Below are 19733 nucleotides of genomic sequence, written 5' to 3'. Positions count from 1 at the left end.
TGACACTGTGCTACTATTATAAGATCTAAGACTTTACCTTATGAGCTTATATTCCAGTGTGTGGGACAAAGGAATAATTACAATTTCATGTAAAATATTCTGTATTAGAAGCACTAATAAGTCTTGTGGAATACCAGTGAGGGAGTAAATTATATCCGCCTGAATAGATCAAAGAAGTTTGTATAGAATAAACGACACCTGTGTAGAGAATCTCAGCTGGCTGATGAGGAAACAAGTATTTCAGTTGGAGGAATGACTGGAAATTCCTAACACTTGAAATGGCTTATGTGTCTGGGGATTGATGAACACGTAGTAATACTTGTGTTTAGATTGTGACGTTTCTTTTTATACCTGATAGTGGTAAACTCTTAAAATAGTGTTAAAACAGGGACATGGCAAGGTCAAGATTATTTTTAGGAATCAGATGAGGAGAAATAAACCTGTTGTTGAGACTTGGGTTGGAGGTAGATGGAAAACGTAAAGTATGTCTCATGCCAATTGGGATGAGTGAGTATGTGTATATATGTCTGTGTGTGCATATCTGTGTGTGTGTGTGAGTGTAGAAAATTGTCACTGGCCACCCTCAGGAAACCAATTCCAACATAGGTGTACAGAACAAATTTTTAAAAATAAATAGAATGTACACAGAAATGTGTTCTGAGGCAATTAAGTAGACCAGATTTTGGTGTAAATAAGAGAAGCCATTGGTTATTTGGTCTTTCCTTAGTTTATTTATTTATTTACTCTATACTTTCATTTCATATTTATCTACACCTCCATGTGCACTAGGTCAAATGAAAATTATATGAATATTTCATTTATGTGTCATTTTTAGGAAAAAGAGTTTGTGCTGGAGAAGGCCTGGCCCGCATGGAGCTGTTTTTACTCCTGGTCAGCATTTTACAGCATTTTACCTTGAAACCTCTGGTTGATCCAAAGAATATTGACACTACACCACTTCTGAAAGGGTTGGGCTCTGTACCACACTTCTATGAGGTCTGTTTCGTTCCAGTCTGAAGAAAAGGCCCCTACCAGATCGCGGAACAAGCCTCTCCAGCTCTATCTACAGAAGCTGATGCTCTTTGCCCTTGCTGTTAGCTATGGTCCACCTCTCCCTTAATGTCAGGAGTGACATTCCTGAGCCCTGTCTCTTCTGATTTTCTTTAAGATTCAGTTCAAGTTTTGCTTCATGAAATACAGCTCACTGTTTTGTCTTCAATAAAATGTTTTTTGTAATTCTATCCTGAGATCTTAAACTGTATCTCATCTACAGTGGAAAGGTACCTTACAAATGTCACATTTTGAGTTTTTAAAAAATTAGAGTAGAAAATTATCACATGTGTTAAAAAATATATATGTATAATGTACTCATCTCTTACTGCTATTATCTCTTTAGGGGAGTAATCTCTTGACAGTTTGGCATGTATAATTTCTATTTTTTCACTGTGCAATTATATGTTTAATGTATATGTTTTTATATATGTAACATATATATATATACACACACATACATACATACATGCAGGAAGAAAGCTGAGGAAGATTGCTCCAGCTGCAGGGAATAACATGAGATAAAAATTACATTTGCTGGTTATTTTCAAGGCTGTCCTTTCTCTTTTCCCCTAGTTATTAAACACAGACCCACACATAGAACCAATTACAGATATACAGTTACATTAAAGCAAAAAAGAAGGAAAATAATATGTATTTATGGCTATATTTGAACACACAGAGAAATATGCATGTGTGTTTCTGTGGGTATGTGTGTATGAACGTATTAGTTATAAAATATCTTTGACTTAGTGACATTAGATAATAGCAACAGATACTTTCACAATCTGTATAAATAAATGTATCTCATAATACCATATTTCATGCCTATAATAACCTTAAAAATTATCTTAGTGTTCAAGGATATTTAGATTAATTTTGAACTTTTGTTAATATAGAAATGCTCCTACCTGCATATATCTTTTATTATTCCTGTACTATCTCTTTTGGATAGTTTGCTAGCAGTGAAGTGTCTGCACATATATGTGCATTTTTGTTTTTCATCAATACTGAAGAATAATGCCCTAAAAAGTATGTATCTCTTTACTTTTCCATCACAACTATAATAGAAAGACTGACCAAACCCTTTTATATGCTGAGAACTGAATTCTTTGGTAGATTTAGTAATTTTAGTTACCTTTCATGGATTTTTCAAGTAGGAAATTTTATCATTTGCAGATAATATATAATTGCAATGACCAGAAACTTCTTGATATAACATCTATATATATGTCTGTATTTTTCTTCCTCTGTCTGGCTCATCACAGGCACACACACACACAAACACATGCCTATGTACATATATATTTATCAGCAGGGAGGAATGTTCAAAATTGTGAGGATTTCTGGGGACAAGAAAGCAGAGGGTTTGGGAAATCCATATTAGGAAGTGTTATAACCACGCATTCCAGGAAACAAACTCACTCAGAAGTACAATGCAGATAGTGGAGTGCAGTTTATTACACCGGCGGGCCCAAGACAGTCTCCTCTTAGCCAAGGACCCTGACTAACATTTGTGAAAATCTTTTATACCCCATGTGTACATATCTGAACCCACCCAATCCTTGAGACTTACATAAACAAAGGAAGGGTAAATACAATCACAATAACCCCATCATTCATGTGTTATGTGTTCAAACAGTTAATAATCAATAAGCCTGTGGTTACATTCCAAACAGTTAATAATCGATAAGCCTGTGGTTACATTCTGATAGATACAGAAATAATTTATGACCTGTCTGGAGGCAGGGGTGATTAGAATATGTTTTCTCTTAGGTGATGAGTAACCTGATCTTATGATCTTATGATTGTATGATCTTCAAGATTCCCCTGTCTAGAGGGGGTCTTCTCCTTCTGTTGTAGTTTCCATTGGCACTAAGCACAGAGTTCAGAGTCCACTGGAGAAGTGGCCAAGCATAATCAGCATGAACAAGCCTAGGATGGAGTCCAGCTCTGTCTGTTTCCCCCTTCAGAAGCATGTTATTTGATGTGATTTTACCTTTGAAGTCATTGCTGATTTGAAATCAGGAGCTGAGAGTCTGAAGGGCTGACCATAAAATGTTGTGTAAGAGCTTTAGAAACCAAATAAAATTTTGGAAGTTTCTGAGGGCTCGTAGAAAAAAAAAAATTGGAGTCTTGAGTTTACCAAGTAAGAAGGATCAAGTAAATGTTCCAACTTCAGCTGAAGCCTGAAGATTATGAAGATCTGCAAACAAGCCTTAAGAATAAACCTGAAGTTGAAGAGTAGTTATAAGACTAGAGTTCATCTTTAAGTAATTTTAAACATTGCTTAAATTACATTGATTCACCCATAAAGACTTTCTTCTTGCAGGAACATACACTCTGCTGGAGAAAACTAATGTCACCCCAAGCCCCAGATTATCATTGTATTATTGCATTATCAATGTGTAGCATAGACACAAACCTAGCTGAGGGAACAAGTGACCTCTTCAGTAAATGTAAACAGTTTGATAATGGTCAACATTTTTTAAATGATATATATTCTCTGTAAATAGGGAAAAATTCTGAAAAAAGATGTCTCCAAAATCCTAGAAACTATTTTAATTATTGGTGAAATATTCAGAAAAGCATCTATTTCTGCTTCATTGACTGTGCCAAAGCCTTTGACTGTGTCGATCACAATAAACTGTGGAACATTCTGAAAGAGATGGGAATCCCAGACCACCTGACCTGCCTCTTGAGAAACCTGTATGCAGGTCAGGAAGCAACTGTTAGAACTGGACATGGAACAACAGACTGGTTCCAAATAGGAAAAGGAGTATGTCAAGGCTGTATATTGTCACCTTGCTTATTTAACTTATATGCAGAGTACATCATGAGGAACTCTGGGCTGGAAGAAGCACAAGCTGGAATCAAGATTGCTGGGAGAAATATCAATAACCTCAGATATGCAGATGACACTACCCTTATGGCAGAAAGTGAAGAGGAACTCAAAAGCCTCTTGAGGAAAGTGAAAGAGGAGAGTGAAAAAGTTGGCTTAAAGCTCAATATTCAGAAAACAAAGATCATGGCATCTGGTCCCATCACTTCATGGGAAATAGATGGAAAAACAGTGGAAACCATGTCAGACTTTATTTTTTGGGGCTCCAAAATCACTGCAGATGCTGATTGCAGCCATGAAATTAAAAGACGCTTGCTCCTTGGAAGGAAAGTTATGACCAACCTTGATAGTATATTAAAAAGCAGAGACATTACTTTGCCAACAAAGGTCCATCTAGTCAAGGGAATGGTTTTTCCCGTGGTCATGTATGGATGTGAGAGTTGGACTGTGAAGAAAGCTGATCACCGAAGAATTGATGCTTTTGAACTGTGGTGTTGGAGAAGACTCTTGAGAGTCCCTTATACTGCAAGGAGATCCAACCAGTCCATTCTAAAGGAGATCAATCCTGGATGTTCATTGGAGGGACTGATGCTAAAGCTGAAGCTGCAATACTTTGGCCACCTCATGCGATGAGTTGACTCACTGGAAAAGACTCTGATGCTGGGAAAGGTTGGGGGAGGGAGGAGAAGGGGACAACCGAGAATGAGATGGTTGGATGGCATCACCGACTCTGTGGACATGAGTTTGAGTGAACTCCGGGAGTTGGTGATGGACAGGGAGGCCTGGCGTGCTGTGATTCATGGGGTCGCGGAGAGTCGGACACGACTGAGCGACTGAAATGAACTGAACTGAACTGATTGAACCCATTCCCCATAAGTTTGAAAAAAGTAAGAGTATCCACTTTTCATTACTTCCTTTCAAAATTAGACTGAAAATGTCAGCAAATGTGATATGGAGTAATGACTTCTAATAATTCTCTCTGATATAAAACAATGAAAGCACAAGTAAAAATTATCAGGTCTGCTTTTTCAGATCTTTGGCTATTAGCCAAGATGTGCATCAATCTGCAGAGTGTTTCTTCAAGAAAATGGATAAAACTCAGTAATAACAGTGAGGTTTGTCATGTTTTGCCTTATTCCCTTCCATCTTCCCAGCTTTGAGGTAGCCTTGAAAAGCTACAGACTATGATCACGGTGAAAAGCATCAACAATATATCAACCACAAACATGAGGCAGTGAATGGAGCTAGAACTCCTTCAAAACCCTGTTCCTAGAGAATCATTATTATTTGACCTGCCTGTAGTTACTGTGGAAGACTACATTCAGGATTGATCTCAGAACTTTCCCAGTATGAACAGCCTTTCCACAGATACATTTGTTGAAAACAATCAGGGCAATTTTTGAATATTGTAGATGCCCAAAGCTATAGAAATCAATACACTAATCAAAAAGCTTAAAAGGAAAAGTTGAGGAATGAGATATTCATGGAAGGCTTTGAAAACCTGATGAATTCCTGAGACACTGTGTGAGTGTGCATGCTAGGTCACTTCAGTGTCTGACTCTGTACAGCCCTAAGGACTATAACCAGCCAGGCTCCTCTGTCTATGGGATTCTCCAGGCAAGGATACTGGATTGGATTGCCATGCCCTTCTCCAGGGGATCTTTCTGATCGAGGAGATTGAACCTTCATCTCTTATGTCTCCTGCCTTGTCAGGCAGGTTCTTTACCACTAGCAACACCAGGGAAGCCCTCCTGAGACACTCAGTTCAGTTCAGTTCAGTTCAGTCACTCAGTCATGTCCGACTCTTTGCGACTCCATGAATCACAGTGCGCCAGGCTTCCCTGTCCATCACCAACTCCCGGAGTTTACTCAAACTCATGTCCATCGAGTTGGTGATGCCATCCAGCCATCTCATTCTCTGTCGTCTCCTTCTCCTCCCGCCCCATATCCCTCCCAGCATCAGAGTCTTTTCCAACGAGTCAACTCTTCGCATGAGGTGGCCAAAGTATTGGAGCTTCAGCTTTAGCATCAGTCCTTCCAATGAACACCCGGGACTGATCTCCTTTAGGATGGACTGGTTGGATCTCCTAGCAGTCCAAAGGACTCTCAAGAGTCTTCTCCAACATCACAGTTCAAAAGCATCAATTCTTTGGCCATCAGCTTTCTTCACAGTCCTACTCTCACATCCATACATGTCCACTGGAAAATCCATAGCCTTGACTAGACGGACCTTGGTTGGAAAAGTAATGTCTGCTTTTGAATATGCTATCTAGGTTTGTCATAACTTTCCTTCCAAGGAGTAAGTGTCTTTTAATTTCATGGCTGCAATCAGCATCTGCAGTGATTTTGGAGCCCAAAAAATAAAGTCTCTCACCATTTCCACTGTTTCCCCATCTATTTCCCATGAAGTGATAGGACCAGATGCCATAATCTTAGTTTTCTGAATGTTGAGCTTTAAACCAACTTTTTCACTCTCCTCTTTCACTTTCATCAAGAGGCTTTTGAGTTCCTCTTCACCTCTGCCATAAGGGTGGTGTCATCTGCATGTCTGAGGTTATTGATATTTCTCCCGGCAATCTTGACTCCAGCTTGTGCTTCTTCCAGCCAAGCGTTCCTATTGGAAATCTACAAGTGTTCTGAAAAGACTGGAGAAGACCCTAAACTCTCACCTCTGGCAAACCTGGAGGTTCTGTGCAAGAAGGAAGTGAAGGATGCAGCAGAAGTATAAAGTGTCTGGATGCATATTGAAGGCATGCTCCAACATATATATAAAGTGTCTTGCAAACAGCAGGTGCTGTTTTGGTTCCTAAAACTACTAAGGAAATAACTGTCCAATTATTACATGAGCACAAAACTAATTACAGTTAGAACTGGACATGCAACAACAGACTAGTTCCAAATAGGAAAAGGAGTACGTCAAGGTTGTATATTGTCACCCTGCTTATTTAACTTCTATGAAGAGTACATCATGAGGAACGCTGGGCTGGAAGAAGCACAAGCTGGAATCAAGATTGTTGGAAGAAATATCAATAACCTCAGATATGCAGATGATACCACCCTTACAGCAGAAAGTGAGGAGGAACTAAAAAGTCTCTTGATGAAAGTCAAAATGGAGAGTGAAAAAGTTGGTTTAAAGCTCAACATTCAGAAAACTAAGATCATGGCATCTGGTCCCATCACTTCATGGGGAAACAGTGTCAGACTTTATTTTTTTGGGCTCCAAAATCACTGTGGATGCTGACTGCAGCCAGGAAATTAAAAGACACTTACTCTTTGGAAGGAAAGCTATGACCAATCTAGATAGCATATTCAAAAGCAGAGACATTACTTTGCCAACCAAGGTCCATCTAGTCAAGGCTATGGTTTTTCCAGTGGTCATGTATGGATATGAGAGTTGGACTGTGAAGAAGCTGAGCGCCGAAGAATTGATGCTTTTGAACTGTGGTGTTGGAGAAGACTCTTGAGAGTCCCTTGGACTGCAAGGAGATCCAACCTGTCCATCCTAAAGGAGATCAGTCCTGGGTGTTCATTGGAAGGACTGATGCTAAAGCTGAAGCTCCAATACTTTGGCCACCTCATGTGAAGAGTTGACTCATTGGAAAAGACTCTGATGCTGGGAGGGATATGGGGCGGGAGGAGAAGGAGACGACAGAGAATGAGATGGCTGGATGGCATCACCAACTCGATGGACATGAGTTTGAGTGAACTCCGGGAGTTGGTGATGGACAGGGTGGCCTGGAGTGCTGTGGTTCATGGAGTCGCAAAGAGTTGGATACGACTGAGCGACTGAACTGAACTGAACTAACCTAACTGAGTGGTCTTTAGTGGATATATATGACAGAGAATAGAAACTTTATGTGAGTTCCAGGGAGCTGTTAAACAAAAATAAAGCAAACTGTTAAGAATGTCCTCCTTAGATCTTTAGAATGTTACACTTGAGAGTATAATAGAAATACACTGCTGATGGCAAAGTCGAATGGCCTTGAGAACTGGCTACAAGGTTAATAAAACAATGAATTGAAAAAAATGAATGTACTGCTTTGTAGTAAGATCAAATAATTAAATAATGATATTGATAAAAGAACCATATAAAATAAGCTAACCCCTTCCCATAAATATCTAGGGCTTAATCCAGTGAATAATGTGAAGCACTTCAAAACTTTAAATTTCACAATGTTGCTGGGAGAAATTATATCCACATATAAAGTTATACCATGTTCATAAATTTAGAAAAATCAATATTGTTTAAGTGTCAATTCTGTCAATGTAGAGATTCAATGAATTCTCAGTAAATATCAGATCTTCTGAATTGATCAATTGATCTAAAATTTGTGTGGAAATACAAAAACAGCTAATATAATCAAGTATAAAGAAGAATAAATGTAGAAGAGTTACACCAGATGTGAGGACTTAGTTTAAAGCTATAATAATTAGGACAATTATGGTATTGGCACAAGAACAACAACTTGAAATACACTAGAATAGAAAAAACTTTAGAAACAGGCTCACATCTATATGACCATGTGATAATGCCACTTAATTTAGCTGGAAAGGATATTCTTAATTCTATATGAAATGGATATTGGGAGAAAATCAACTTCTTCCTTACAAGTTGCTTACAAACACTTATTTGAGATGGATCATGGTTATAAACATGAAAAATAGAACTAAAAAGCTTCTGCTGCGAAACATAAAAAGTCATTATGACTTTGAACTTGACAAAGATTTAACAAAATAGAACAAAAAAGCACTAATTATAAGAGATCAACAAATTGCTCTCTATTTAAATTAATTTAAAAACCCCTATTCATCAAAAGATATAATTTAATATCATCAAAAAGCTAGCCAGAGTCTGGGAGAAATATTCACACTGAATAAATCCAATGAAGGACTTACATCCAGATTACATCAGTAAAATGAAAGACTTCCATTCAGATATTTTTTTGGATGGGCAAAATATTTGAACAAATTCTTCACAGAAAAGAATACCCATGTGGTCAATAGATATGAAAAAAGGTACTCAACATTTTTAGTTATGTGGGAAATAAAAATTAAAATCACAATGAATTACTAGTATGTGCCTACCAGAATTTTTTAAAAGTCCTGAAAATTCGAAGTATTCATGAGGAAGGGGTACTACTAGACCTATATAATTTTGGTGGGAGGATAAACTGTTTCAAAACCTTGAAATGTTCACCATATGTTCCAAAGCTAGACATCTGTCTGGTCCTGGAGCCCAAGGACTTTAAGCTGTATATCCTTGAAAAATGTCAGCCTGTATCTAAGATCACACATGGAAAAAAGTGTTCACAATAGCTTTCTTTATAGTAGCTCCAAATTGGAATCAACTCAATGTCTATTAGCATACCAGTGGGTAAATATATCACATCACATTCATGGAATAGGATACTGTCATCAATAAGAAAAAGACAATCCTCTGCAACTTGTGGAAACATGGAAGAATATTCAAGAAGAAGATGAAGGAAAGAGTCCAGATACCCAAAAGTACATTCTGTAAGATTCTGTTTCTGTTCTTTTCTAGCATAGGCAGAACTAATCTTCACTGAGAGGAGTCAGAATAATGGTTTATTGTCTGGGGTAAATAGACTGGAAAAGGAAGTGAGAGAGCCTCCTGTGGTATAGGACCATGTTCTAGATTTTGATGTAGATGGTGCTTAGGAAGGTGTACACGTATGTAATAATTCAGCAAAGTGTACACTTAAGGTTAATACACTTTCAGTTCAGTTCAGTTCAGTCGCTCAGTCGTGTCCAACTCTCCGCGACCCCAGGAATTACAGCATGCCAGGCCTCCCTGTCCATCACCAACTCCCGGAGCTCACTCAAACTCATGTCCACAGAGTCGGTGATGCCATCCAGCCATCTCATTCTCGGTCGTCCACTTCTCCTCCCGCCCCCAACCTTTCCCAGCATCAGAGTCTTTCCAGTGAGTCAACTCATCGCATGCGGTGGCCAAAGTATTGCAGTTTCAGCTTTAGCATCAGTTCTTCCAATGAACACCCAGGATTGATCTCCTTTAGAATGGACTGGTTTTTATCAAGGGAAAATATTTTAAAAAAGGACATAAAAAACAAGATGCACAAAAAAAGTATGAGGATAAAGAGAAGACAATAGAAAGAAAAAACTGTTAAATCTAAGCATTGGAATTATCTGAAAACAAGTATGATGAAAAATTATGGAAATGAAAAGAGAAAGAATGCCAGAATAAAAAGCAGAAAAGAACATATTTAAGGTGCACTGTAATGGTTTTATGTATGAATACATTGTGAATGATTGCCACAAATATTTTGTAATTATCATAGGCATTAAAGCAGGTACGAGGAGATGCCTATCTGTGGTTTTTTATTGCATTTCCCTGGTGACTAGGTATGTTGAGCATCTTTTAACAAACCTGTTAGCCATTTGGAAACTTTCTTTGGAAAAATATCTGTTCAGATCATCTGCCCATTTTTAAAAAACCTTTTTATTTTGTATTGGGTTATAGCTGATTAACAATGTTGTGATAGCTTCAGGTGAACAGTGAAGGGACTCAGTCATACACATACCTGTATCCATTCTCCCCTAAATACCCCTCCCATCCAGGCTGCCACAAAACATTGATCAGAGTTCCATATGTTATACCGCAGTTCATTGTTGGTTATCTGTCTTAAATATAGTAGTGTGTACATGTCCATCCAAAACTCTCTAACTATCCCTTTCCTCTGGCAACCATAAGTTCCTTCTCTGTGAGTCTCTGTTTCGTAAGTAAGTTCAATCATATCATTTCTTTTTAGATTCCACATGTAAGAACGTCTGCCCATTTTAAAAACTGAGTATTATTTTAAATTGAGTTGCATGAGTTCTTTTTCTTTTTTTCTTTCTCTATTCTTTATGGATATATGAGAAAGTTTTTATTTATTTATACATTTAAGCATAGTTGGTTTATAATATATTTTTCAAATGTACAGCATAATGATTTAGTATTCTGTAGAGTATACTCCCTTAAAATTTGTAACAGGGTAGTGGCTATAATTCCCTGTGCTATACAATATATTTTTGTTGCTTATCTATTTTATAGATAGCAGTTTTTATCTCTTAACCTCATGCCTTGAATTGACCTTTTCCCTTGTCTCTTTCCTTTGGTAACCACTAGCTTGGTATATGGAGAAGGCAATGGCAACCCACTCCAGTACTCCTGCCTGGAAAATCCCATGGATGAAGGAGCCTGGTAGGCTGCAGTTCATGCAGTCACGAAGAGTCAGGCACAACTGAGTGACTTCACTTTCACTTTTTACTTTCCTGCGTTGGAGAAGGAAATGGCAACCCAGTCCAGTGTTCTTGAATGGAGAATCCCAGGGATGGCGGAGCCTGGTGGGCTACCATCTATGGGGTCGCACAGAGTCGGACATGACTGAAGCGACTTAGCAGCAGTAGCAGCAGCAGCAGCTTGGTATATATATATATCTGTAGGTCTCTTTCTGTTGTACATACACATTTGTTTGTATTATTTTTTAGTTTCCACATATAATGGTATCATATAGTATTTGTCTTTGTTTGTCTGACTTAATGTCCATCCATGTTTCTGCAATTGGGAGAATTTCATTCTTTTTATGACTGGTATGGAGGTCAGGAAGCAACAGTTAAAACTGAACATGGAACAACAGACTGGTTCGAAATAGGAAAAAGAGTACGTCAAGGCTGCATATTGTCACCCTGTTTATTTAACTTATATGCAGAGTACATCATGAGAAACACTGGGCTGGATCAAGCACAAGCTCGAATCAAGATTGCCAGGAGAAATATCAATAACCTCAGATATGCAGATGACACCACCCTTATGGCAGAGGTGAAGAGGAACTCAAAAGTCTCTTGATGAAAGTGAAAGAGGAGAGTGAAAAAGTTGGCTTGAAGTTCAACTTTCAGAAAACTTAGATCATGGCATCGGTCCCATCATTTCATGGCAAATAGATGGGGAAACAGTGGAAACAGTGGCTGATTTTATTTTTTTGAGCTCCATAATCACTTTGGGTGAACTCCAGGATTGTTGACAGACAGGGAGGCCTGGCGTGCTGTGGTTCATGGGGTCTCAAAGAGTCGGACATGACTGAGTGACTGAACTGACTGAATCACTGCAGGTGGAGATTGCAGCCATGAAATTAAAAGACACTCCTTGGAAGGAAACTTATGACCAACCTAGACAGCATGTTAAAAAACAGAGTCATTACTTTGTCAACAAAGGTCTGTTTAGTCAAGGGTATGGTTTTTCCAGTAGTCATGTATGGATGTGAGTGTTAGACTATAAAGAAAGCTAAGCGCAGAAGAATTGATGCTTCTGAACTGTGGTGTTGGAGAAGACTCTTGAGAGTCCCTTGGACTGCAAGAAGATCCAACCAGTCCACCCTAAAGGAGATCAGTCCTGGGTGTTCATTGGAAGGACTGATGTTGAAACTGAAACTCCAGTACTTTGGCCACCTGATGTGAAGAGCTGAGTCATTTGAAAAGACCCTGATGTTGTGAAAGATTGAAGGCAAGAGAATGGGATGACAGAAGATAAGATCATTAAATGGCATCACCAACTCAATGGACATGAGTTTGGTTAAACTTCGGGAGTTGGTGATGGACAGGGAGGCCTAGTGTGCTGCGGTTCATGGGGTGGCAGAGTCGGACAGGACTGAGCGACTAAACTGAAGTGAACTGATGACTGGGCAATATTCCATTACATGCATATACTACCTCTTCTTTATTCATTCATATGTTGATTGACACGTAGCTTGGTTTCATATCTTCACTATTGTAAACAGTGCTTCTAGGAATATTGGGGTGCATGTATCTTTTCAAATTAGGATTTTCATTTATTCTGGTATATACCCAAGATATGACCAAGATTGCAGGGAGAAATATCAACAACCTCAGACATATAGATGATACCACTTTAATGGCAGAAAGTGAAAAGAAACTAAAGAGCCTCTTGATAAGGGTGAAAGAAGAGAGTGAAGAAGCTGGCCCAAAATTCAACATTCAAAAAACTAAGATCATGGCATCGGGTCCCATCACTTCACGGCAAATAGATGGGGGGAATGTGGAAACAGTGACAGATTTTACTTTCTTGGACTCCAAAATCACTGCAGATGGTGAGTGCAGTAATGAAATTAAAAGACATTTGCTCCTTAGAAGAAAAGCTATGAGAAGCCTAGACAGCATACTAAAAATCAGAGATACCTCTTTGGCAACAAATGTCCATATAGTCAAAGTTATAAATTTTTAGTAGTCATGTATGTATGCATGTGAGAGTTGGACCATAAAGAAGGCTGAGAAGCAAAGAATCGATGCTTTGGAATTGTGGTGCTGGAGAAGACTGTTGAGAGTCCCTTGGACTGCAAGATCAAACCAGTCAATCCTAAAGGAAGTCAATCCTCAACATTCATTGGAAGGACTGACGCTGAAGCTGAAGTTCCAACACTTGGCCACCTGATACAAAGAGCAGACTCCTTGAAAAAGATCCTAATGCTGGGAAAGATTGAAGGCAAAAGGAGAAGGGGACAACAGAGGATGAGATGGTTGGATGGCATCATTGACTCAATGGACATGAGTTTGAGCAAACTCTAGGTGATAATGAGGGACTTGGAAGCCTGGCGTGCTGCAGTTCATGGGTTTGCAAAGAATCAGATATGACTTAGTGACTGAACAACAAGACAATACCCAAGAGTGGAATTGCTGGTTCTATTTTAGCTTTGTGTGGAACCTCCACACTATTGATATTTTTCTTAGTGGTTGCACCAATTTAAATTTCCACCTCTTCACATCTGCGCCAACATTTTTAATTTGTGGTCTATTTGATGACAGCCATCTGACAGGTGTGAGATACCTCATTGTTTTGATTTTCATTTCTTTAATAATGAACAATGTTGAGCATCTTTTCATGTTCTTGTTAGCCTTTAGTGTGTCTTTGAAATAATTTCTGTTCAGATCTTCTGCCCACTTTTCTATTTGATTGGGTTTTTTATATTAAGTTTTATAAATTGTTTGTGTATTTTGGATATTAACCCCTTGTTGGTCATATCATTTGCAAATACTTTCTCCCAGTCTGTAGATTATCTTTCCATTTTAGCTTTTACTATTAATCAGGTCCCGTTTGTTTAATTTTGCTCTTGTTCCCTTTGTTTTAGGAGACAAATAAAAAGCAATATTGCTATGATTTGTGTCAAAGTGTTCTGCCTATCTTTTTGTATAGCAATTTTATGGTTTCCAATCTTATTTGTAGGTCTCAATCCATTCAAGTTTGCTTTATTTTAAAAAATTTATTAATTAAATTAATTAATTAATTTTTGGCTCTGCTAGGTCTTTGTTGCTGCATGTGGACTTTCTCTAGTGGTGAGCTGTGGCTAGCTGCAGTGCTTGGGCTTCTTATTGTGGTGACCTCTCTTATTGCAGAGCATGGGCTTTAGAGCACAGGCTCAGCAGTTGTGGCACATGGGCTTAGTTGCCCCAAGGCATGTGGAATCTTCCTGGAGCAGGGATTGAACCAGTGTTCCCTGCATTGGCAAGCCGATTCTGAGTCACAAGACCACCAGGGAAGTCCTGAGTTTATTTTTTTATATTATGTGAGTAAATATAATCTTCTTCACCACTTGTTGAATCAACAGTGTTTTTTCACTGTTTATTCTTGCCTCCTTTAACTGACCATAAGTGCATGAGTTTATTTCTGAGCTCTCTATTCTGTCGTCTGTCCACTTTTTAATCAGAGTTTTTTCTTTTGATACTGAGTTGCATGAATTGTTTATATATTTTAAGCATTAGCCCTTTATTGGTCATGTCGTTTGCAACTATTTTTTCCTATTCATTAGATTGTCTTTTTGTTTTGCTGATGGTTTTTCTGCTGTGCTTTCACAATTGCTTGTAAGACACATTTAGTGGTGATAAACTCTACCAGCTTTACTTTATTGGAAAATTCTTTTTTTAAAAATATATAGTTATGTCTGCTATATAACAGGACCTTGTTTTTTTACACTATATTTTTTAAAAAATTAAAAATTTTTAAATGGAAGGATAATTGCTTTACAGAATTTGTTGTTTTCTGTCAAACCAATATAGGTCAGCCATAGGTATACATATATCCTCTCCCTTTTAAGCCTTCCTCCCTTCTTCCTCCCCATCCCACAGCTCTAGGTTGATACAGAGCCCTTGTTTGAGTTTCCTGAGACATACAGCAAATTCCCATTGGCTATCTATTTTACATATGGTAATGTAAGTTTTCATGTTACTTTCTCCATACCTCTCACTCCTTCCTTCCCTCTCCCTATGTCCATAAGTCTATTCTCTATGTCTGTTTCTCCACTGTTACCTTTCAAATAAATTATTCAATATCAATATTATTTTTCTAGATTCTGTATATATTCATTAGTATATGATATTTATCTTTTTCTTTCTGACTTACTTTACTGTGTATAATAGGCTCTAGGTTCATCCACCTCATCAGAACTGACTCAAATGCATTCCTTTTTATGCCTGAGCAATATTTCATTGTATGTATGTATATACCACAACTTCTTCATCCATTCATCTGTCGATGGACATTGAGGTTGCTTCCACGTTCTAGCTATTGTAAATAGTGCTGCAGTGAACAATGGGATACATGTGTCTTTTTCAAATTTGGTTTACTCAGGGTATACGCCTAGGAGTGGGATTGCTGGGTCATATGGTGCTTTGATTCCTAGTTTTTTAAGGAATTTCCATACCGTCTTCTACAGTGACTGTATCAATTTACATTCCCATCAGCAGTGCAAGAGCATTCCCTTTTCTCCACACCCTCTCCAGCATTTATTGTTTGTAGACTTTCTGATGATGGCCATTCTGACAGGTGTGAGGTGATATCTCATTGCAGTTTTGATTTGCATTTCTCTAATAATGAGCGATGTTTAGCATCCTTTCATTTGTTTGTTAGCCATCTGTATGTCTTCTTTGGAGAAATGTTCATTTATGTCTTTTTCCCACTTTTTGATTGGGTTGCTTTTCTGGTATCGAGTTGTATGAACTGCTTGTATATTTTGGAAATCAATCCTTTGTCAGTTGTTTCATTTGCTATTATTTTCTCCCATTCTGAGGGTTGTCTTTTCACCTTGCTTATAGTTTCCTTTGCTGTGCAAAAGCTTTTAAGTTTAATCAGGTCCCACTTGTTTACTTTTGTGTTTATTTATACTGGAAAATTCTTTATCCTGACTTCACTTCTGGAGGATAACCTTACTTGGTAAAACATTCTTTATTGGCAGTTTTTTTGGCTGTTGTTAGAACTTTGAATGTATCATCCCATTATCTCCTGGTGTGCAAGGTCTCTGTTGAGAAATATTCTAATAGCTTTAAGCTTAGGTCCCTTTTATAAGAGAAATATGTTTTCTCTTGTTGCTTTTAAAACTCTCTCCTCTTTGATTTTAAATAGTTTCATTACACATGTTTTGGAGAAGATTGTTTTGGATTGAAGTTTTGGGGTGATCTATTTGTTTCATGAACTTGAACAGTCAAACCTCTCTCCAAGTTTGGGAAGCTGTTAGCCACTATTTCTTTAAGTAAGCCTTTCACTCCTTTTGCCTACCTTTCTCCTTCTGGGACTCCAATGGTGCATACATTATTTCTCTTGAAGATGTCCAATAAGTTCTATAACCTTTCTTCATTACTTCTCATTGTTTTATTGATTTACTCCTCTGAAAATATAATTTCAATCTTCTGTCTTCAGGCTCATTGCTTCTTTCCTTTGCTTGCTCCAGTCTGCTGCTGAAACTATTGTTCAGTCACTGTACTCATAAGCAATGTTTGGTTCTTTTTATATTTTCTATCTCTTTGTTGAACTTCCTATTTAGTTCGTTTATTGTCTCCCAATATTGAGTTGCTTATCTGTGTTCTCTTGTAGCTCTCTGAGGACCTTTAGAACAATTGTTTATATTGCTTTGCTGGATAATTCCTGGATCTCCATTCCTTTACAGCCAGCTACTGGAGATTTACTGTAGTCCTCTGGTAGAGTAATTTCCCCATGATTCTTCAGTGATCCCCGGAACCTTCCACATAGGTCTACAGATTTGAAAAAGCATCCACCTCTTCCAGGCTTTATGGACTGTCTTTAGTAAGAGAAGATTTTCACCAGTGAGTGGAAGTGTGCTGATGTATGCTGTTACTCTAGGTCAAGTGCTGCAAGGTATGAATTATGGGAGCATGTGGAAGCACTGAGTCTGAGGAAAGGGGCATGATGTCTCTTCAGCTCAGGCCACTGGTAACACAACACTGGCAAACTATGTGGACCTTGATGAACACTGCTGAGGTTTCCCAGTGGCTGCAAAGGTAATAGGCATCTTCAGCGGTGTCTAAAGGCCCAGTGGCTATGGAACAGGAAAGGCATTGGTGGTGGCCAGAGAAAGTGGTGGACACAAACCCAGCAGCATGAGTCAGCTACAGGTCTTGTGTTAGGGCAGAAGCCAGGTGAAGACACATATATATATAGTGTGTAGGAAGCAAGAATCAGGCCAAGTAAGGGCTCACTGGCAGTTGCAGGGGTCCTGGCTGTTGGCAAATTCTCCCACAGCTGCAAACTCTCCCTCTAGACATGTGCACTGCAGTGGAGGCCACACACAGGATTCAGGCTGGGTGTGTGCAGGTGGTCAGTTGGAGCGGTTAGTCTAAGTGTATGACCAGCAGTGGTTATCAGCCAGAGGAGTCTAAGCTTGCATTTTGCACTCACACAGCCTCAGAAAAAAGAACTGGCTTTGGGTGTGACTTTTGGGCTCTGACTGTCGTCTGGGGACAGACTGGGAAGGGGCTCCAGTAGCCACATCAGCAAATGTGAATACCTGTGGTGCAAAAGCTCGTGTCATCTGCAGGAAATGCCAGGTGGCTTGCAAGATCTTTGTTAATCAGTGGTGGAATTTGTTGAGTTTGTCTCTTAAGTAGGTCCCTGTGAACTGCAACAACTTCTACTGTGTGGCTGCTATCAGTAGTCCTTGATTTTCTTCTTGTTCCTCACATCTCTATACATCTGAGCTTTGTGAGTCTGGGTAGGGTGAAATCAAAGCACGACATTTGTACAATGACCCCAAAGGCTGGAGAAGCCTGTTGCTCAGACTTCTCTCCCTCTCCTGGTGACAGGAACTCTTTCTATGGGAGATTCCCTCACCACACTGAATGTTGCTTACTTGGGGGACGGTGTGATTTTTTTTTAGCCTCGACTAATGCCTATTCTCTACCTACTCACAAATTAGAGTTCTGGTCAGGGACCTAGAAAGTAGATTCTGTACTCAAATATTCTGACATATTTTTTATTTGGAGTTTTGGGGGTTAGCAAGAGCAAAGGGCAAGAGTGTATGTCTTGTATTAACATCCCAGTTTCTTTTTGAGCTCTGGTTGAGGACTTTAGGTAAAAGACTTCTGATCCCTAAACTTTGATGTCCCTACTATCTGGGGTAAGACAGGTTATCACAAACCTTCATAACCTTTCAGTTTTCTCATGTTAATCTACTAGAGAGTTAAAATTTAATAGTGTGTGTTTACTATGTTCAATATTATGTTTACAATTTCTTCAGATTCACATGACTAAAAAACTCATATTTGAGGAAGCAAAGACTTTTCAACTGGAAGTTCTAATATTAACCCACTGTGTGACTATGTGTGGAAGTCTTTGCCTCTCTGAGCCATTATCACATTGCACTTAAAGTACAGATATAAGGCATTTTATTACAATATTCCTAAGACCTGTACCAGCTCAATAATTTATATGTTTTCTTACCTCTCTGAAGAGTAAAATGGTTAGGCATATGAGACCCTAGAAATATTGCATAGAAAAAGGGAAGTCACAAGTTCTTCAGGTAAAGAGATTGCTCTGGAGAAATAGAGAGAATATTATCATTCAAAAATCTACTCTTCTATGTATCTTCCATTGATTTTCTACATAAATAATCATACACTCTGCAAATAAGGACAATTTTCTTTGTTTCCCAAGATTATGCCTGTTATTCAGTCACTAAGTCATGTCCACTCTTTGCAACCCCATGGACTGTAGCACGTCAGGCTTCCCTGTCCTTCACTGTCTCCCAGAGTTTGCTCAAATTCATGTCCATTGAGTTGGTGATGCTATCGAACCATCTCATCCTCTGCTGCCCTCTTCTCCTTTGGCCTTCCATCTTTCCCACCATCAGGGTCTTTTCCAAGGAGTCCACTGTTTATTCAGGTGGCCAAATTATTGAAGCTTTGGCTTCAGCATTAGTCCTCCCAATGAATATTCAGGGTTGATTTATTTCAGGATTGACTGGCTTGATCTCCTTGCTGTTCAAGGAATGCTCAAGAGTCTTCTCTAGCATCACAGTTTGGAAGCATTAATTCTTTGGTGCTCAGCCTTCTTTATTGTCTAACTTTCACATCTATACATGACTACTGGAAGAACTACAGCTTGGACTATATGGATCTTTGTCAGCAAAGTGACGTTTCTGCTTTTAAATAAACTGTTTAGGTTTGTCATAGCTTTTCTTCCAAGGTGCTTTTTTTTTTTTTTTTTTCAGTTTCATGGCTGCAGTTACCATGTGCAGTGATTTTGGAGCCCAAGAAAATAAAATCTGTCACTGTTTCCACTTTTTCCTCTTCTCTGCCATGAAGTGACGGGACAATATACCATGATCTCAAATTTTTGAAAGTTGAGTTTTAAACCAAATTTTCCCACTCTCTTCTTTCACTTTCATCAAGAGCCTCTTGAATTCCTCTTCGCTTTCTGCCATAAGGACGGTGTCATTGGCATATCTGAGGTTGTTGCTATTTCTCCTGGAAATCTTGATTCTAACTTGTGATTCATCCGGCCTGGTATTTTGCATGATGT

General features: G+C 38.6%; 1 protein-coding gene across 1 annotated transcript in view; it reads left to right on the top strand.

Annotated features, from left to right (window-relative positions):
- The window catches only part of LOC129555520 (cytochrome P450 2C21-like), an 87818-nt gene extending 86284 nt beyond the window's left edge, over positions 1-1534 (top strand). Inside the window, exon 10 of the mRNA XM_055425039.2 lies at positions 836-1534. Within this exon, the coding sequence (XP_055281014.2) occupies positions 836-1017 (182 nt within the window). The 3' untranslated portion in view covers positions 1018-1534. The remainder of the gene's footprint in view (positions 1-835) is intronic.
- Positions 1535-19733: the final 18199 nt, after the last annotated feature.

This window comes from Moschus berezovskii, chromosome 12 (genome assembly GCF_049115385.1).
Source record: "Moschus berezovskii isolate FMDL1 chromosome 12, NW_MosBer_1.0, whole genome shotgun sequence".
Classification (NCBI taxonomy): Eukaryota; Metazoa; Chordata; class Mammalia; order Artiodactyla; family Moschidae; genus Moschus; species Moschus berezovskii.
This window is presented reverse-complemented; position numbering and strand designations above follow the sequence as displayed.